General features: G+C 37.7%; 1 protein-coding gene across 10 annotated transcripts in view; it reads right to left on the minus strand.

Moving 5' to 3' along the window:
- Positions 1 to 22,228, minus strand: part of FAM172A (family with sequence similarity 172 member A) — a 416,550-nt gene that overhangs the window by 130,235 nt on the left and 264,087 nt on the right. For 9 of the 10 annotated variants that reach the window (XM_034656488.1, XM_019808770.2, XM_019808766.2 and 6 more), the window contains 2 exons: positions 17,614 to 17,730; positions 10,237 to 10,321 (listed from right to left, as the gene is read on the minus strand). In XM_034656488.1, coding sequence (XP_034512379.1) covers positions 10,237 to 10,321; positions 17,614 to 17,730 — 202 coding nt within the window. Of the gene's footprint in view, positions 1 to 7,125; positions 8,092 to 10,236; positions 10,322 to 17,613; positions 17,731 to 22,228 lie in introns of those variants that run through there. The other variant, XM_034656494.1, reaches the window with a different exon arrangement.

Raw genomic sequence — 22,228 nt, forward strand, 5'->3', positions numbered from 1 at the left:
AATATTTGGCCTGTTTATGGTACCTAATGTTCACTTTGCATTTTCACTGTGGTACCCAAAGAATATTTATTTTAGAGGTTCTGAATCACTTTTAGAAAGCAAAAGAGTTTTTTGAAGAGTAATGTTTTCAGGGTAATTTTATCAGGAGACAGATTTGTTATTGGTGACTTGGTGTCCGTCTCTGACAAGACAGAGAAGGCAGGTAAGGTGCAGATGGAAGCAGACAGGGAATGCATGGTAAGGAGCAGAGACCATGTGGCTTGAGGGAAGCACATATCACACAGTGAAAGAGGAGTGAAGGGCAGTGGACCCAGGCAAACCACTCAGGTCAGGCAGGGCAGGCAGAGACTGTGGGCTGGGGGAGATGTGATACCACAGGTTGCCAGGTTAATCTCCAAGTGGGGGAGGCTGAAGTGAGAGATACACAGGAGAAAAAACTGTAAGATACATAGAGACTAAACCAAATGAGAGACGGAGAGTCAGAGGTCAATATACAGACACAGAGAGAACCATCAAGAGCAGTGACCCAGACGGAACTGACAGAGGGAAGGAGAAATAGAGGACAAGTGAAGCACAGACAGCTGTGGGAAGGGAGATCGATACTTAATATATAGTAAAAAAGGATGAACATTTCTGTCTTAGGGACCACTGGTCCCCGAATTACTTTTCCAACAATTAGGGACATAGCATTAAGAGCCATGAGACACTGCTATAGAGACAGTGAAAGTAGTAACTCTTGCAAATTAACTCATAACATTTAATTTTCAAGTAAAAATACAAATTCATATTATTTGGTTATTTACCCCAAAGTATTCCAAAAATAATTATATTTTTTTATCTTTAAAGGGAAGAGTTAGCTCAGTGAAAGGAGAGTTGTCACCTTTACTGCCAAATTCTTCAAAGGATTTTTCACAAATTGGTTCAGAAAGCTGTAAAAAACATGGTGGCTATTTTTAATTTTTTTTTTAAAAGTGAGATTTCTGAAGTGAAACTAGTTATATTCACTGTGATTACTGGAAAACTGAAAGAATCAAAATCAGAGGAAAATATTGGATTTGATTAAGTATATATAATCAGGACAAATATTGGTGACCTATATAAATATATAGTTAAATAAATTATTTTAAATGATTCTTTAATCAGTTATTTCCCCAGAGTTCCTGATTCTAGCTAATTATAATGAATGATTCACTGAAAACACAAGAATTTCCGGTGGTCAACTTCTAGAATACTCATCCCTTACATTAACTAATAATTATAAGGTAGCATAGAACAATGAATAGGGAACTAACTGATGAATAACAGCTACAAGGCCAATTCTACAGTAATGAACAAAAACTGCCTGAAAAGTGCTATTTAGTTAATGAAAGCATCACTTAAAGGATTAGAATATACAAACTTTGAATGGAAAGAGGAATGCTGTGTAGTTCTTGAGCAGTCCACGCAGTGAAAAAGTGGTACAGTATCATATATGCTAATATGCCTTGAATTTAAGATCTGTTTACAAAGGCAAAGTATAGATTTTCAATTACCTAATTAATTTGAGCTGTGTCTAGAAACATATTAGAAAACTCAGCTTGTCTACACATTCTGAATGACAACACATCTAGAAGCAATTACTGTTGATTTCTCATTGCTATCTTTAGAAGCAAGTGATTATTCACTAACAAAGAAGAGATACAACTCCTTAGTGTCATTTCCTCAAGACATATTTTCAGCAATAAATCAAAGTAAATATTTAGCAAATATTCAGTAAGTTCAGTCACTGTAAATAGTTAATCTGCACTGGCTAAGCAAAGTAAAATTAGGGTTATGTTAGCAGGTTGTCTACAACTCAAATTCACCCAGAAATTATTAATTTTCCACTTTCTGTTCTGGTGGGGAGGTGGGGCTTGAGATGTACATGTTATCAACAGCCCCCTTCTATATCCAAACCAAGACAAGGTCATCTAAATATTGTAAGTTTTCAAGTTTAATTCTTCACCCCTGAGACATGTACTACAGTTCTCTGTTTTCCTTTTTCTTCTTCTTCTTCTTTTTAACATTTATGCTGTTATCTTTCCAATTTTGAGGTGCCCAGATTTACATTAAGCATTCTAGGTAAAGTGAAATATTAGAGAAAAGGCTGTCTTAAGCTATGACAAGGGCAAGGAATAGTGAGATGGATACAAGTTCTGGCAGGAAATAAGGTGACAGGCCCCACACCTCTAGACTACATTGATTTAGTAAATCTAGGTTCAGATAGTTGCTTTATGGTAGGTGGCAAAATGAAGCTATGAGGAAGCAGAGCCTTCCATCCTGTGTGCCTGTTGCAAAGTGGTCACAGGTATGTCAAAATACTGACCCCTTCAGCCTTCACCCTTCAGGTCAGCCAGGAGTGGTTCTGTCCCTTCACCTCTGGATATAAGCAACCTTGCCTGTGAGCCCCAGGATACCATATGTATGCTGTATTTTTCTATATGGGTAGCTCAAGGAAGAGTGGAATACTTTAATAACTTGCTTGTACCTATCTATGCTTTATGGTTACCATAAATCTTAGAGGACTTGTAAAATGGATCTGACCATAAGGCGAGGTTTTCAAGGACCCAGAAGAAGAGACTGCTGGGAAGGAATAAGGGCACAGCTTTCAGAGCTCAGTAGGTAGCCTGAAGTTGAGAAAAGATCTCTAAAATCAGATGGGCAAGTACTGTCTTTATCAGCGGGAGGTGGTCGGAGATTAGGACTAGAAAGAATGTTCCAGAAATGCCATCTTCTCAGTAAGGCCCTCCATGGCCACTCCTCTAAAAATGCAAATCCTCCCCTCCACATATTTCAGGTCTTCTCTTTCTGCTATTTCTCCTACCGATTCCCACAATCGTAAACTTTCCTTATTTACCTTGCTTATTATTTGTCTCCCCTCCTAAACTCCACAAAGGACCTTTATCTGTTGTAATTCATTGCTACTTCCCTGGCACCTGGCACAATGTCTAGTCCATGGTAAATACCTACTGAACAAATTCATACAGACTGGACACACACACCCAGAGAGGCATGTAAGGAGCACATTCAGAGGGGGCTGAAAGGACACGAGCCTTAGCAGTAGCACTGACCCAAACCTAGCCCCAGTTAGAAAAATCTGGCAAAGAGCAGCCTGTCAGTCATGTGCCAGCCAAAGCAAGCTGTGTCCAGACTTTTAAGAAGTCAGAAGACAGCAGTGCTCTGTAACCTTCTGTTTTCAAACATTTATGTTTTGCTTTCCTTTCACCCTGGGGGAATGCATCCTCATAAACAGCCAAAAATTATATTAGCTAATTTTGGGGAGCAGCACCCCACATAAGATCATTTCCAATTTCATCCTTACTGCTACCCCATGTCTCTTTTAGCCTTATTGCGTCTATACTTCTATGTCCTACTTTATATTTTTCTCCCTACTATTAGTTTTCCTTTTGCTTTCTTCACTGTATTTTCTCTCTTTCTGTGTCTGGTTTCCACGTAATATTTTATGACCCTTATCAGTGTCACAGAGAACACAGGAAAATACGAAAAACTAAGTTATTTATTGCTTAAAAATAGAGACAGGGAAACGGAAGGGGAGTATGTCTGCAAATGCTTTTTCATTCCCATATGATTAAAATAATAGTTTTAAAATAAATGATAGCCTTAAATTCTGAAATGATTAGAATATAGAATATATAGAATATACAGTACATTAGGTTTTTACAGTGCTTTCTTTCTGATGAACTCAAATGGCCCTCCAGACACTACAAAAATTGTTCTCATAACATTTCTACAAGATAAGTACGGCAGATATTTGCTTTTGCCATTTTATAAGCAACACACAAACAACACAGAATGTGGGCTATACAATAAACATAGGTCCTACTAACCTATCATATAATTCTTTGAATAACAACGTTTTTAATGGGCTGATTTTACTGGTCAGGAACACCATCAACAGGATGAAGCGGGGTAAACAGTCACAGGACATGGATTCAAGGTCCCTTGAATACCCACCATTCACTATATGTTAGGATAACTAAAAAGTCAGAGTTTCTTTTTAGTATAGGGTACAACATTGCCAACTCCTAAGTGTGGAGCTGTCAAGTATTACATCCGCTTTTAAAAGAAAAATGAAAACGACATGACTGCCCTGATAATAATTATCAGTGATACTTTAAATATAATTTAAAAATTTTATTGTACATGTTTTTAAAATATATGTATTCGTAGATAACATTGATAAAATGAAGCTATTACGAGAAGCAGATCTTTTTTTTCTAATAAAAAGAAACATTTATTAATGAAGGAAAAACACAGTATTAAATGAGTATGTGTGTTTATAGGCAATTCACTGCTACAGCCATGAGACTTTAGTAAAACAATAAAAGCATATTACAACTTAAGAAAACCTTTATAAATTAGAAAGCTGGAAAAAAAAGGTTTCACTAAATTGAACACAGAGTCTGGATATCCATTACTAACTTGTGCTCAGAGAATTATAGGAGTTTCAAAGGCACTTGCCCATGCTTTGGTTATTTCCATTTGAACCTCCTGCCATCACATCCACTGCCATCACCTCAATTGGGTAGGTTATAGAACAGTTTCCTCCTTTCTTGCCCTGAACTGATTTCCCCCTCCAACTCCCCTATATTTTGGTAATGTTTTCATAATCTCAGTTACTTTTCACTCCAGCTTGTTGTTTTCTCCCTTTGCCTTAGCCTCCACGTCCAACCTACTGCCCGTCAGGGAGTGAAGATTCTTCCTGAGTCCTATTTCTCTTCACTCCCCTTTTCTCTCCATTCACACTGCCACCAGACCAGTTCGTGCCATCCACCCCATATACTTGCTTCATCATCACAGCCTGATGAGTCGGCTGCCTCCAGCTTCCTCTTCTTCTTTTTTTAAAGATTTTATTTATTTATTTGACAGAAAGAGAGAGACGGCCAGCGAGGGAGGGAACACAGGCAGGGGGAGTGGGAGAGGAAGAAGCAGGCTCCCAGCAGAGCAGGGAGCCCTATGCGGGGCTTGATCCCAGGACCCTGGGATCACGCCCTGAGCCGAAGGCAGACCTTTAATGACTGAACCACCCAGGCGCCCCTGCCTCCAGTTTCTTGCTCCTCTCTTTTGTCCATTTATTAAATTAATCTTCAAAATCCCACTTTGATCATGCCGTACCCCTTGTTCAACATTTTTTAAGAACTCTTTGTGAGAGATCACTGATTTTGATTGAAAAACTGCTGAGTTTTTATAAGTAGGTATAGGAAATGCTGGGGGTGCTTCCCCCAACTCTTTTTCCATTTGCTGTAACCTAATGACGCCAAATTCAAAGGGAGGAACCTATCACTAGCAGAGGTCCAGGTAACAGTTCTTTTTTTTTTTTTTTTTGAAAAAAAGATAGTCATGATAAGCTACTATTTCCTGATATGCTCCCAACTTCCAGAATAGTACCTGGGACATAATATAAGTGATCAATCCATATACAAGAAATAAATGGATATATGCTGGGGAGTGTATGTGAAATCTCCTTCCGATTAAAGACAAATTTGTTGGAATGAAAACCAACAGGGAATAGAAGGTTGCAGGGAGTAGCAAATTCTGTCCTAAGAAAAAATGGTCAGTGAAGAGCTGCAGAGTGAGAAGACTTAGTGATCAAATGATACAGTGACCAAATGTGATAAAGAAGAAACTTAATATCTTGTCTCTGATACAATGTACAGCAAAGCCTAATGAGGCAGTCAGGGAACTAGGCTAGGAAGGAATTGTCTTTGATGAACTTTTTAGTGCCTTTTTAGAAAGCCGCTCAAATCCTCAGGTATGAGGGCAAAGATGAGCCTTACAAGACTTCGGCCTCAAAAAAGTTAAGGTTGTTTCGACTTAGGCTTCAGTGACCACCAGAGTTGACATTTAAACCTGCTGTATTAACTAATTATGTACTGCTGTGGAATAAATAACCCCAAGCCAGGCAGCTTAAAACAATACACATTTAGCACTCGTAGGTCCTCTGGATTAGGAATCTCAGTGTAGCTTAACTGAGTGACTGGCTTAGGGTCTCACCATCATCAAGGTGTTGGCTGGGGTTGCAGTTATCTCAAGGCTGATGTGGGAGAGGATCTTCTTCCAAGGTCATGCATGGGGCTGTGGACGGGCCTCAGGTACTCACTGACTCTTGGCCAGAGACACCAGTTTCTTGCCACGTGGGCCTCTGCACAGAGCGCCTCACATAGAGCTGGCTTCCATCAGAGAGAGCAAGCGCGAGGATGAGAAAGAGCCTGAGGTCTGCCAACATTCATTGGTCTTATAATGTTCCCCATTATCCTTAAGCAGCAGGCTTCATAAAGTGGTGAAGTAACTTTCTGAAGACTCAGTTATGGTGCCTGCTCAGGTGACAGCACCCTGTGGGGCTGAGACAATGTACTCCAGGGTGTGGTATGTATCCTAAATCAGCATTTAATACACGTGATATTTCTCCCAGGTCTGGGAATGAAGGGATGGAAATGGGACTGGTTTCTCTTCTTACTACCCTCAGTCACCTAGTAACAAAACTGTTGCCTCCCATTCCTATGATTTTAGGCTCTGTTGATCTAAAGGTCTTAGTTCCATAGGGAGGAATGCTTTCATTAAGTGACACAACAATGATTCCATTGAACTCAAAGCTGAGACTGTCATCTTGCCACTCTGGGCTCCTTATGCCATTGAATTAACAAGGAATGGAAGAGTCTTACTATATTGGCTAGGGTGATTGATCCTGATAACTAAGGGATAACTGAGTTGCTACTACACAATGGAGATAAAGAGGAATGTGTCTGCAGTGCAGGAAATCATCGAGGACATCTGTTAGTATTTCCTGTGACTAATGTCAACAGAAAACTACAACCGCCTAACTCAGGAAGGATAGCTAATGACCCAGCTGCTTCAGGAATGAAGGTATGGGTCAGCCCACCAGGCAAGAACTATGACCAGTTGAGGTGCTTGTTAAGAACAAAGGGAATACAGGGGCGCCTGGGTGGCACAGCGGTTAAGCGTCTGCCTTCGGCTCAGGGCGTGATCCCGGCGTTATGGGATCGAGCCCCACGTCAGGCTCCTCTGCTATGAGCCTGCTTCTTCCTCTCCCACTCCCCCTGCTTGTGTTCCCTCTCTCGCTGGCTGTCTCTATCACTGTCGAATAAATAATAAAATCTTTAAAAAAAAAAAAAGAACAAAGGGAATACAGAATGAAGGTAGTTATAAATACCAGCTACAACTACATGGTTACAAAAACGAGTAATGTAATAGCTATGGGTATTTCTTACTTATTTTGACTTGAATGTATATATTAAATTATTTTTGTTTTCCTCTACTCTCTTATTTCCTTATCATCTCATGTAATGTGTATCAACACTAATTAGCTTTATCTCTCAGTATTTAAATTATAGGATACAAAAGGTGAGAAGAATGGACATCAGCCAAGAACAATAAAGGGGCTTTGTCTCAGACCTTTTTAAAATTTTTTTAACAGATTTTCTTTATTTATTCATGAGAGACAGAGAGAGAGAGGGAGGCAGAGGCAGAGGGAGAAGGAGGCTTGACCCCAAGCCCCTGGGATCATGACCTAAGCTAAAGGCAGATGCTTAACCGACTGAGTCACCCAGGCGCCCACTTTGTATCCTTTTCTGAGGTAAGGGTTACTGTGTTTTCATTTGTACATGGGATAGTTGTATCACATGAGATAGAAGCCTGACTTCATTAATATCCTTATTTGTAGACTAAGTGTGGTTTAAGGAGATGTATATAGCTGCCAAGTTGACAAGGGGTGAACCGTAGAGGCTCTGTAATGTGTCAGTTTGGCTGGTTGAATGATATTTTCCAGAATTCTTTTTCAAACTATGTGTTTCTGATTAGAATGATACATAAAAAAAATTTCTGTGGGACACTGGGAGGGCTAAAGCAGGAGCTGTTTTTAGCTCATGCACGTTGTTGCTTATCTGCTAGCTCACCTGGTGGCCCGAGCCAGTGGCCAGGATTGCACCTGTTCACCTTCCCTTGAATTCCCCTTTAGCATCTCTGACTCCTGGGCCAAGTGTGTGTGTGCTTAGCTCCATGACAAAGGGCACTGGCTTCTATAGGACAGCCACACTACCAAGGACAGAAGCAAAAAGAACTGACATGAGTTTAAGTCCATCCTCCGGGCTCCAGCTCATGTTCATGGGGTCTAATTCATTCATCTGTCTCCGCCTAACAAATGTCTGCTCGATAGTTCCAAGCTCCAGCATGGGAGGCCAAGTCGACATCCTTACAGAGCATGCTTCTCCTGCTCTGGTCAAATCCCAGGTCAAATCCTTTACTATATATAGTCAATCCTCTTACTTACAGATTCCATAATTGTGAATTTAGCTATTTACTAAAATTTATTTGCAAACCCCAAATCAATACTCAGGGTGCTTTTTGTGGTCATTTATAGACATGCACATGTGCAGAGTAGTGAAAAACTGGAGTTACCTAGCATGCATTCCTAACTGAGGTCAAATAAGGCCATGCTTTACCTTCTTGTTTCAATTCTCACACTGTAAACAAGTGCCCTTTCTGCAGACTATTTGGTGCCATGTTTTTCACATTTTTGTGCTTTTTTGGGGGGGGGCAATATCACTGTTTGAAATGGCCCCCAAATATAGTGCTGAAGTATTGTCTAGTGCACCTAAGCACTAGTGTTCCTAAGAAGACTGCGATGCGTCTTACGGTGAAAATAAATATGTTAGACAAGCTTCACTCAGGCATGAGTTACAGTGCTGTTGGCTCTGAGTTCAATGTTAGTGAATCAACAATGTATATTAAATAAGGTATCTTTAAATAGAGACATTCAATTCATAAAGCAAGGTTATATATTGGTTGGTTGATGAAAACGTTGTGACTAGAAGCTTGTAGGAACCTAACCCTGTATTTCCCCAGGAGTAATTCAATATCACTAATTCAGCATTCTCAGTGACTTTATAGAACATAACCACTGCTAATAAGGATAATCAATTATATAACATACGTATAATATTATATATACATATGTAATGTAGTATATATACCATAATATATAACATATATAATATATATACATACATACACACACATACACGTGTGTGTATATATTTATTTATAAATTTAAATATATTTATATATATATTTATATAGTAACACATATGTTTCCTAACCAACAGACCTGAAAAGTTTAGCTATAATGATAGTGAAGCTGAGTTCAAGTTTAGGTATTAGTGATAATGAAATATAGTTATAATAATTGTCCTTTACCTCATATTTGAACTGTTCTCCAAATTACTTCCTTCAAATACGTAGACATGTCAGCAGCTCTAAATGCTTAGAGATCATCTACCTCCTGTGATTTTTCTGTGGAGTGGGTCATGTTCAAAACTTCTGCTCATTCTCTGACATCTTTGTGCAAAGCAAGCCCATTTCTGTTCTGTAGCCATAATCAGATACTGCTACTCATTTTGTGTTTACCATTCGAACTGGTTGGGAATTGCGAAAGCCAAAACCAGAAAGCAACCAAAAATGGCACTCATCTTCTCTAGAGATCAGAGACTGAAGTACAAACTCTGTAGGCTGGAAAGCCATTCCATCCTTCAACTGTCTTCCTAACCCCACCTGCTTCCTGAGGTACTTCCCCCTCCACCTTTTTCAAAAGGCAGGCCCATCTTGCCTTTGTTTCCCATGAACATTTTCAGATCCATTCCAGCCCTTATTCCTTACATTGCTCTGTTTCTTTTGCCTAAAATGTCATCCTGCACATCTTTCTATAACCTACAACCTACCAAATGCACAAGGTCCAGCCAAAATCTTCTGCATGAAAAATTTTTCTAAAGACTCTAGGCCACAGCAATCTCTCCTCTCTGAACTCACAGCCCTGATGCCTGTTGTATCCTTGAGTTGGTATGCAACGTGAGACAAATTTTCCGAGATCCTGCTTAGCTACCCAGTCCTTGTCTTAATCAACCTTTTATTTATGTACATCTTGTCTCCCGAAGCTTTAGCAGCAACTGTCTACATTACTCTCAAATTGCTTCACCTATTCATCTTCACTGAATGTGTTAGTTACTATTTTCAGTCACTCAACAAATTTCTGGTAGCGGATCAGACCCATGCCGTATGTTACCAATAATTCATTCAAAGATTCAAGGAAGAACAACATGCTTAATTCACAAAATAGAATTCTACATTTCATTACCATATTTTTTCACCCTAAAAAAACCCATACATCTCTCATCAAACACATACCTGCTGAGACTCGGGGACAATCTGGCAGCATGGACTCCACTGATGTGTCTAATGGTTCTGAGCTAGACACCCAATTACAACAATTCTGCAATGCAATAGAGACAATTTTCTGTTGAAACATTTTTAAACCAAGACCAACTTTTTAGGCTGCAGAGATTAATTTATCCTATATAGTCAACCACTAGATGTATATCCAATTTATTTTCCAAGCACTGTAAAAAATTTTCTTATATAAACACTATTATTCATGACCACTGTGGCTGTGGAAAAAAGTTTATCTTCTACAATTCATCAAATTATCTGTGCTGATATTAAGAGGACACGTAACCTTTTGTGAACCATGATGTAATATGTTTATAAGAAAAGGCTAAGATTATAATTGACGGAAACTGAAAAGGATGCCCATTTTTAACTTTAAGATGGAAATATTAATTTGATCATGAGAAAGAATAGCTTAATTTTTAAAACTATAGTCTTTATCTCTGCAACACCAAAAGAAATAAATTTTGCAGTTACTCCTTAAATATACTTTCTTTTAGTTTTTACTTCAGCCTTGTTCAATGAAGGCTGTATCAAGTAGTTCAAAAGAAACACAAACCAGAGAATTGTAGCTGTGTGTCTGAGGACACAAAGCCTTCAATATTAAAATCAATCTTTAAGATAATGATGACTTACCACTCAGACAAATAAAATAAAAATAATGTATATTCTTCCCATACACTTTAAGTCTGTATTTAAAGGCAGGCTTAAAAAATGTGATTAACCTCATAGGGCTTTTTAAAAATTTCTAATACACACACACACACACACACACACACACACACACACACACTGAATTTCAAGACAGATTTTATTTTAAAAGAAATCATCCTATCAATCATGTTGGAAAAATCGCTGATTGCTATTCTGGTAAACAAGCATGTATTGTGTATTTTTAGATGCTTGCTGCCCTGGTTGTGCACCATGGAATCCGTCCTCACTGTGGAAAGATCCTTGACTGGTAGATCAAGTGTCTTATTGTATTTCCTTAATTCATTCTGTCTGGAAGAAGATGTCAGCTGTGTTGCAGTGAGGAGAGAATTTCAAAGGCCCCAGTCCCCACCAATAAAGGCCGAGGAATGGCTTTTGAATAGATTTGTCAAGGCAACCCTACTGTTCTGGGACCAGGGAGAGCAGGAATAACATAAAGGAAGGGTTGCTGTATGAGATTAGAAAGTGAAGTTCACAAAGCATGGCAGATTTTTGTAAGAAACAGTAGATCAATGAAACTATTGAACTGTGTGGAAAAAAAAAACCCATGAAAACAAACACAACATCTAGTAATGTTCTTAAATGCTTTCTTTCGTTTTACATTTAAAATAGATAAAATATTAGTATTTTTATGTATTACAAAAGCTTGATGGTTTAAAGTGAATATGTATTCTATAACTTGCACGCCTAATCTTAATTAGCAGCTGAATGCAAAATTATACAATGTGAGAGAGCAGAAACTATAAAAGAAATAGGGTTTTAGAAGATATTTCAAACATTTGAAATAAGTAAAATTAATATTACTATTGATAGAATACCACATCACAGAGTTCTAGATAATGCAGATTAGCACACAATTAGCCAGCTTTTATATACAATGTGACACTTGCTTGTAAGAAATAAGTATTCTCCAAAGCAGTGTCAAGATATGTAAATGGATGATTTGTTTTATCATTCATCACAGCCCCTAATAAATTCAAAAAATCATGACTTCTATAGGTACTAAAAATAGGCTCCCAATGATACAAGGAGATAGCTTCAATGAAGAATGACTTTCTCTTTTTCTCTCTTTCTCTTAAACAATTCAGTCTTTTCAATGACAGCAATTAGCACTACCGACAGACAGGCAGCGATTAGGTATATATTTTAATTATTATTCACCCTAGTAGGACCTCCAAATCTGCTGAAAGTTGGCTATTACCCAGGTGATATGTCAGTCTTAATACTGCTCACCTACACTTCACATATGTAAAACTATGTCTTATAGGATATTTCTAGTATTAATAAAAATGATGGTACATTACAATATGTTGGCGATTAATCATTTTCTAACTCGTTATCACTGACTTTAAAAAGCTGAATAAAATGGATTTTATCCAGGTCACCTTTAACTCAAACATTTAAAGCAAAAGATAGGTTAACATTTGTGATTCTGAAATTTCACTTTTTATCTAGGAAGATGTTTAGGCTTTGACTTCTCATAAAAATAGGATAGAAATAAACAACCTATAAAGTGAGTATGTCCAAAAGTTCTCTGGAATGACAAAGTTCCTGTGCAGGACTGTAAAGGCTTGATATCGTAAGTCTGATGAGTGTCACGTACATGTGTGTACATGTACGAGTAACGTTTTTATCTCACTGGGAAAAATATGTAGAGAAAAGGGCAGAACGAGATAAAAATGCTTGCCACGTGACAGAATATAACAAAATAAAATAACAAAAATGTGCTGAGAAATACACGTAAAGAAAGAAATATGAGAAAGACGTACAGCCCTTACACATGAATTCAATCAAGTCTGAAATTCCATCAAATCAAATCCAACTTCCTATTCTGAGATGCATTTCTATAGTTTAAAAACCAAATATCTTTTTACTGTTTTTCTAGTGTTTATTCTATCCCTCTTCTCAGTGGCTCAATTTGCCCCCACCCCTGTTCTTCAGTTGAGATGAACAGTACCAAAAGTATCCAGGATGGCAACAGAGGCAGCTGGCTAGGAAAGCCCTACCTAAATTCAAAACGTGCTGGAGTGTGTTCCAAGCCCCTAGAGATCTTATTCTGGGGTGCCCCAAGCAGACAGCAAGGCATGCTGTACTACAGATTATCAAGACAGGCATGTTTGAGCCTCAGAGGTAGCCCTGCCTCATCCCAACCAACAAGCAGAGAGAAAGAAGCCTGTGGCCAGGGCTAAGAATTTGGGAAGGATCATGAAACTAAAGTTTCTCTGGGTCCAAGGGGGGAAAAAAAAAAGGTGCAATATAGAGAATGTTTCTTAGAGCTAAGTGTTCTCAATTTAAAGGTCTTTTAACTCTGAAATTATGAACTTACAGTGTTTCTGTGGTTGTAAATTGTTTTTTGTGAAATCTAAAATGTTGGGAACTATTAACATAGACTAGAAGTGACTGTAGGCCATAGTGCTGAGTGGTCTGGTTGAATTTAGGTTCTTCCTCCTTTTTTTTTTTCATTTGTCTGAGATCCACCAATGCCTTAGAGGTGGAGCTTCAAAATGGACGGCACTGTGTCCTCAGACAAGAACAACTATGATTCACTGGGTTGTGTTTCCAGAACTGCCACTCCGAGCTGATGGTTCTGGGTAAGGGTTCATGACAATTACATAGAACCATACATCTGGCTTGGCTGAGACTTTCAGAGGCCAGGGATATGTCAGGAAATGACATTTACCCACTCAGCCTTTTTTTTTTTTAAACTATGCATTCAAGGCGTACAACATGATGATTTGATACACATATGCATCGAGAAATGATTATTGCTGTTGAGCTAATTATTTTCTCACATAGTTACTCTTTGTGTGTGTGTATGTGTTGTGATAGAACCTGCAATCTATTCTCTTGGCAAATTTCTAGTATTCAATACAGTACTGAATATAGTCATCATGCCGTACATTTAGACTTACGCATCCTTCATAAATGCAACTTTGTACCCTTTGACCAACATCTCCCTATTTACCCCACTGGTAACCACTGTTCTATTCTCTTTCTATGTATTCAACCTTTTTAGATTCCATATGTAAGTGTGATCATGTGGTATTTTTCATTCTGCCTCTAGCTTTTTATTTCACCTAGCATAATGTCCAGCATGCCCACCCGTACCCACTTTCCAGTCCTGGAGCTGGAGGTAAGAGGCATCTTTTAGGATCTGCCGTAGGCTACTTCTTGCCTCTCCTCATGAGTCATGGTTAAGTGTGTATGCTTGGTCTTTTGCTGGGGAGTAGTTTTTACTCAGAGTAATTGCCAAAAGTAGCCCTCTCTGACCTCCTTTCTTAATTTAGAAGAACTTGTTATTTTAAAATTATATAAGTAATGTAAGAATATAGTACTTAACCTTCTTTCTGTATGCTAATTGCTGAAATTTTAAAAAAGTAAATCAGCTTTTTATAGTAGATGAATAGTTAACATTAATACCTTTATCACATACTTAAATATGCTTACAAAACAAAAAGCAGTTTTACTTAATTCACAGTATAATAAGAATGACGGGGCAATTCATACCCTAACCTACTCCCAAATTTAAAGTGGTGTTTCGTCAAATAATGGAGCTAATCATTAAGAGGCCCAAAGCACTGAGGCTTCATCTGCAGCCAGAATACGATTTTTATGGACAACATTACAGTTCAGCTAAGTTGTTTTTCTTGACATATTTGCAAAATATCTCAGATTCTGAGCTGATTCCAACTAAAGCCAGAGTAGGCTGCAGTAGGAAGTCGGATGCTGGGGGACGCAAGAGTTCCCCTCCACACCCTTCTCCCAACACTCATGCTCAAGACAACAGCTCTATTTACTGAACCCAGGACTGTTTGTTTCTCATTATTTCAAGGGGTCTTGCAGAATGGACAGAGACTAAAAATGGAAAAAGAAAAAGGGACAGAGTTTAATCCTAAGTGCTGGGAAACAAACACTAGATTTTTATCTTGCCAAACCATACAGAATTCTCTACGAGGGGTTCACACATTTAGGTGAGTTCCTACAAGAATATCTGGCATAGGCTCCCATAGTTTCCCTTTCTGTTCTTGTTTTAGAGAGGCTCTCTGAGTGGGGATAATTTCAAAGCTCTGTCAACGATCATTTATTAATTTTTATCTCTGGGATATTTATAGTGTTTTCTATAACAAAGCATTTTATTTTTTTATGCAGTGCCAATTGCTTTTCAAGGGATTTTCTTCTCGGTTGTCACCTTTGATTCTCATAATAGTTCACAAAGTAGATGGAATAGGAATTATTATCTCTAATTCACAATTATGAAACAGGCCCAGAATGATGGAGTGGCATTCCCAAGACAATAAGCCTTAGTGTAGAGTACCTGGTATGTGTTAGATCTCAGTTACTGATTTACCTAGTGAGTGACTAAGCCAGAACCATTATCAAAACCCACTGCTTCCAACTCTTTGCTCTTTGATAAGATATTCTGAATATGCAGATTATCCATAAAACAAAAGAATACAATCCATATATTTTATGTTACTTGGGGGCAAGAAGGTAACAACGAGAACTACGATTTATTGAACCTCTCTAAAATGCCCATGTCCATGCTGTTTCTTTACATAGGTTATTTCCCAACCATATTTGCAAGGTAGGTATTAGATTTCATAGATGAAAAAACTGAATCTCAAAGAGATTAAACAATGTACCCAAGAATACACAGTTAGGTAAGTGATTGAGTTGGGGGTCTGAATTTTGGTATGTCATAATAAAAAACTCTTCATGCCTTCATGACATAACTGAGGGAATAAAAGAACTAATCAAGAAGTAGGTTGTTGATAAAATTACATAATATTAAAAAGATTTAAAAGGCTATGCTTGCAAAGAAATTAATGAGAGCTTTGACTGAATTAAGATGATTTCAACTACTGCCTATTTCAGTCAGATGGAAAAATGTACAGAATATATTCTGATTTTTGAAGGCAGCATCTAATCCAGTCTTAGTTACAAAGGGTTGAAGAGCAAATCTACTACAGACAACAAGCTGATGGTTACCAGGGGGAGGTGGGTGGGGCAATGGAGGAAACAGGTGACGGGGACTAAGGAGGACACTTTGTTGTGATGAGCACGGGATGATGTATCGAAGTGTTGAATCACTATATTGTACACCTGAAACTAATATAACAATGTACGTTAAATAACTGGAATTTGAATAAAAACTTTAGAAAAAGAAGTAAATTTAAATAAATTTTGTTGTATTTGTCACCTGGAATGAGTGATGAAGAATTCCCAATTAAAAGATGATGAACATGGATATTTCTAGTTTGGGACAAACACTAAATTCCGTATTGGTTATATGTGGGGAAAAAGGTGCATTTATTCAACCTTACTACTTTACATAATGTGGGGAGCTCTTTACATATCCACTTGGACAGATAAATACCACAAAAATAGTATAGGTATGAATTACGCAAAATTTCCCATGAAAAAAAAATAGGCCCTTGGAAAAGACAATTAAGGATGTGGATTAATTGTGAAAGGAGAAATATGAAAAGCAATGTGGTCAGAAAACACCAGGGTGTTAGTAAAGATTAAAAGCCTACCTTCACATATTTAAATAACATTATGAGGAATAGAGTAAATATATTTTAGACTTCTGCACAATTAAAGTACTTTTTCTATATAATAACAACAGTGAAAAGAGACTGGTAATATTATGATTATTCCATTATGGGATTATACAGCTTAGTCCTTTTATTTATTCAAAACTCTTTCCAAACATTAACTCTCTGGTTCTTACAGTGCACTGTAAGGGCTGATTAGAAGTTACACACCATACCTATGGTGAGAGGTCAGCTGGATAAATGTCTGGGTATTCTATCAAGAAAAAGTGGGAGAAAATCAGGAAGGTCAACTAGTTCTCATTTAGAGAAATACATGATTGACCAAACAATTGATATAGCATGGTGTGGATGATGTCCATTGCTTATAATATCAGAAAGGCAAATATAAATCAAAAGGAAGTTTCAGCTGTACATCTATAACCAAAGTAAAAATAATGGGTTGAAAGTTTTAAAAAAACAGAAGCATGTTCAATGAGTCATGATAGTTTTCAGGCTCACTAGCTCTTAGGAAAGGCGAAAAGAAGCTTTCTTAGCTGGAGGCTGGACCATGACCAGCCCTTGGGTTTCTTGGAGTCCCACGTTTGGTCTGGCAAAATGCTATTTCAGCTTTTTACCTCTCCCCCTACTGGCAGTAGTGAGCCAATCCATCTAAGAGTGGCATGTACTGACCATCTTTCAAGAAAAGGATGAGACTCAATGGTACTTTAAACTTCTTTCTTGTCACTGAGCAGCACCAATGCTAAATAGCTGCTGGAAAAATTAAAAATCAGGGAATAATAATCTCCTAACAGATCATGACCTTCTTTAGCCGAAGTTCCTAATGTATACTGCATGCATACGTAACATTCGACAGAATGCCCAAAAAAGGGAGAAGGGCTTTCAAAAACGTTTTTGTTCTTCAGAAGGGTTTTCTATTATTATTTCAACCATGTCTACTTTTTCCTCTTCTCTGTAAATGTTCTGCTTCTAGAAAGGGAGTTTGGGGGTGGGAGGTGATATAAGTTGGTGGGGGCTCAAGATATAAAGGCTCACACTCATTCATCTCAGCGTTGAAAAAATCTAGTCTCACCTCTCTCATCCATTCTCGAATCGTTTTGCCTGCTTCTTGATGCCACACATTGTGAACGGAGTCTGTCAACGCCACAGCAGTTACCTTACTTTTTACATCTGCTTCTCGTTGAATCATCTGTTTTAAAAAAGAAAAATAAAATATTGGCTATAATTTTTTTCCCTACTGGGTGCAGTCTGCTTAGTCGTAGATAATAATATGTTAAAACCGAAAAAGTAACATGCATCTCTTGCTCCAAGTTACTCTTTTCTACACCAAACGCATGCCCTGCTCCTGTCCAGAGATGTGAAAAGACCTAATATTTTCTTTTAAAAAGATAATACCACTTAAGTCTCAGAACTATGCAGCTCTATTATTTTCCATGTGGTTTGACAATTCAAGGATTAAAGGGATCGCAGGGGAAAAAAGGAGGAATCCCTGAGGGTTTCTTTTACAACTTTCTTCCACCCCTTCCTATTTCAGTGCTTCAGGGAAGTTAGTACCTGGAGCTCACTGTTAGCTACTTAGGACTAACTTCCGACTTCTTTTCAGTAGATGGCACGTCAGTAATGAAAGATATCTTGCTTTGACTTCTCCGATTCAACGAGCCTGCTCTTCAACACAGCCTTGTGATTCCTTGGTGTTTTAAATGCCCACAAAGATCTTTCTCTTCAAAGCCTATCAATATCATTTTGCTTTCTAATATATTTCTTTATGTCGACAAGCTACAGTATTACACTCTAACTTCTTTCTTTAGAATGCGGTTTCTATAACATTCAATGGTTCTAAAATTTAAAAGAGAGACACGTGGCTGGAAGAAACTGAAGAATTTATCAGTGGTCTGCAAGACAAAGAAAGTGAAAAATAATAGTTCCACATCAAAAGAATCATAAAAGGTTTTAATCTGCTAAGACGAGGGACTTTAATTTGACGCAACAAGTAGACAAAAGCTTAATAAAAATTTACACTTAAAATACAGTATGTAGTGGTCTTAAATGTCATAGCCACGCCCTCATTGTTTCTCTGCATCAAATGTCTTTTCTCCCTCTAGAAAAGAGCAATTTCTCTATCATTTGCTATTAATTTCTCTGAATTGTCTATCAAAAGTATATTACTACACTTTAAAAAAGTGAAAATTCTGAGTGGTGATGATAGCTCATGCAGTGAACACTGAAAGCCAGCCTTCTGAAACCAAATGATGTCTGTTAGCATTCTGAATGAAAAATGTCTCTCTCTCTTGTAAATTTCTTCAAACCCTGCATATGCACATCCCCTCTCACTGAACACCACCTAATGGAAATCTAATTCACTGTCAATGCTGCTTCAGCAGAATTTCCACATCTTAAATATTTGGGCCTTTTGTTTTCTGCTTATAAAATGTGGAAATCTTAAAATCAATGTTGCCTATCAGCATCATAATATTACTGTAAAAATTCACCTTGCAATATCAATAATACTTTTAAAAGCACAAAATAATACTCTAATTCAATACTTCACATTCATTATTAAGTAGTTTGCTACCTTCTTCTACATTTTATTTTAAAAACTGATTGTAATCCATAAAAAAGGATGAGACTGTGCCATTTGAGATGACACGGGTGGATCCAGAAGGTATTATGCTAACTGAAGGAAGTAAATAAGTTAGACTGAGAAAGCCAAATACCAAATGATTCCACTCATAAATGGGATCCAAAAAAATGAATATACAAACAAAAAGGAGAATCAGAACAATAAACACAGAGAACTGAGGGGAGGGAGTGGGGGGTTGGACAAAATGGGCAAAGGGGAGAGAGCGATCCAGGCTTCCTGTTATGGAATGAGTAAGTCATGGGAATAAAAAGCACAGCATAAGGAACACAGTCAATGATACTGTAATAGCGATGTAATGGGACAGATGTTAGCTGTACTTCTGGTGAGCATAGCATAATGTATACACTTGTCAAATCACTAAGTTGTACACCTGAAACTAATGTAACATTGTGTGTCAACAGTACTCAAATTAAAAAAAAAATAATAAACTAAAGCTACTTTAAAGAATACATTGTCATGGATCACAGTGGCACTAGGACATAAAAATTTAAACCAACATTTGATAATAAAACTCAAAATTCCACAGCAGTGAATCCACCTGGCTCATGAAGAATGCACATGTCCTTACTCTCATTTTCTAACAGTAACACTTTTAGAGATCTAGAGTGATTGTTGCTAAAGTTACAAAATAAGAGCATGCTCTTCTGGTATTCTATGAATATGTCCGCATTTTTAAATATTTGCCCTGGATTTTGTTGTGGTTGTTGTTAACATATGCTGACTTATGTAAACTGATTTTATCTGAAGACAGAATATTGAGAGCCATTTGTGAAATGAGACCAAATTAAGACTTCAATAGGCTGAGGATTTAGTGCAAAAGCTGAAAATCTGGGAATTAAAATTCTACAAACTTGGAAAAATATACAGTTGTTAGATGGACTACGAGAGAAAAAAACCTTTGGTCTGTTTTTCCATCTGGCTGACATTTCATACAATGGATGTGATGCTGTGCAACTTTTCTTCACATCACATCAAATCATGTTATAATCCAGCATGATATTCCTTACACTGTCCTAGTACTTTACAGCCTCAAAATCACTTTCATATTAATTATTAGAGGCGGAGAATGGTCAAATTCTAGAGGACTTCAATGAAGAGCTGTCTACAAATGAGCTCTGTACAAAGAATTTTAAATATCTGGGGCACTTGGGTAGTGCAGTCCATTAAGTGTCCGACTTCTGGTTTCAGCTCAGGTCATGATCTCAGGGTCTAAATTAAATAAATGAATCTTAAAAAAAAAGAATTTCAAATATTTGACTGTTTTAAGATGGTAGAATTGTAAATCAGTAAAAATCTTTAACAGTTTGGTTTTTCAGACTATTTACCTCTATTCCAGCCTTGCTGCAACCTACTTGCAGTTTCCATTTCTGCCCAAAGCCTCCGCTTCTTGTATTTGTTAGCTTGGTTCAGAGTCCTTCCCTCTCTTACTGTCTCCCCTGGGAGTGAGCACTGATGAAGAACGCTGGAGAAAAGGGGTGGCTGGGTGGCTCAGTAGGTTAAGCATCTGCTTTAGGCTCAGGTCATGATCCCAGAGTCCTGGGATAGAGCCCCGTGTAGGGCTCCTGCTCAGTGGGAAGTCTGCTTCTCCCCCTTTCTTTACCCCTCCCCCCGGCTTGTGTGCACTCTCCCTCTCAAATGAATAAATAAAATCTTAAAAAAGAAAAAAAGGATGCTGGGGAACAGCAATCAGGGGGTAGACTGAACACAGGAACCAAGATTGTTTGAGAGACAGACTCTAGATGGAATATAGAATCGGTGGAGGTGCAGCTGGGCAGGAAAACAACTTCTATAATAGTCTTTAAGAGAAGACTATAATAATCTGGAAAACACAGAAATCTGGAAGGGAGGAGGCCATATCACTAAAGTCTACTAAAGTCAATCACTGAAGTCTACTAAGTCTACTATATATCAATCTAAGGTGAAGATACGGTTTTTATGAGGATCCATGGATATGAACCCTTTTGAAATTCCTTACAAAATTCTGTCTGTAGATGATAGGAATATTTTTCTGGAAGAGGACCCTCAGCTTTCCTCAGCTTTCATTAGATTCTTAAAGGGATTTTAGTCACTAAAAATAATAAGACCCTCTGATTTCAATGTGTCCATGTATTCTTGAATGAACTCTGGAGTACCTGCCAAGTAAACACTCCTAACAATTAAGATCAATTTTACACCTATACCAATCTTCCAAAAATAAAGGATGACCTTCTATTTTTTGTTATAATGTCTTCAGTATGGTATCAGTAGTTGAATAAAAGTGACAAAAATATTGACATCCCAGATAACAACATCTCAGTTTCATGGCTTGATGTTACAGACATCAACATGTGAAAGTTTTATGGCTTGATAAGTTATATCTGATAAAATTATAATTAAAATATTTTTTGTTTTCATTTGTATGTATAATATTTATATTTGAGTAGCACTTCACAAATTTCAAAATGAATACATAATCATTCTTATTTTATTCTGAAATAACATTAAAATGTTTGCAAAGCTTCTATTATTTTTCCATCTGTGGAGGAGGAAACTGGTTGAGGCTGAGAAACTCGTTAAAGGCCACACAAATAGAAAATGACACAACTCTGAGTTGCCCATGCCTTTAAGTCCTGTGTTCTTTCATGTGTGTCACATGGGGTCTATTTCTCAGTAATATATCATCCTACTCTCACCTAAATGAACTCATTTGATTAATCCCCTTTTCTTTATAGTATTTCAGTAATGCAGCATTTCATTGACTGGGACATTTATTTTATTTTTTTAGATTTTATTTATTTATTTGAGAGAGAGAGAGAGAGACATAGAGCACAAGTGGGGGGAGAAACAGAGGGAGAAACAGACTCCCTGCCTAGCAGGGAGCCCAACACAGGGCTCTATCCCAGGACTCCAGGATCATGACCTGACCAGAAGGCAGATGCTTAACCAGCTGAGACACCCAGGCACCCCTGACTTGGACACTTAAAAAAATATTTTAAAAATCCAAATCCATGGGGCGCCTGGGTGGCTCAGTCGTTAAGCGTCTGCCTTTGGCTCAGGGTGTGATCCT

This window comes from Ailuropoda melanoleuca, chromosome 3 (assembly GCF_002007445.2).
Source record: "Ailuropoda melanoleuca isolate Jingjing chromosome 3, ASM200744v2, whole genome shotgun sequence".
NCBI classification, from domain to species: domain Eukaryota; kingdom Metazoa; phylum Chordata; class Mammalia; order Carnivora; family Ursidae; genus Ailuropoda; species Ailuropoda melanoleuca.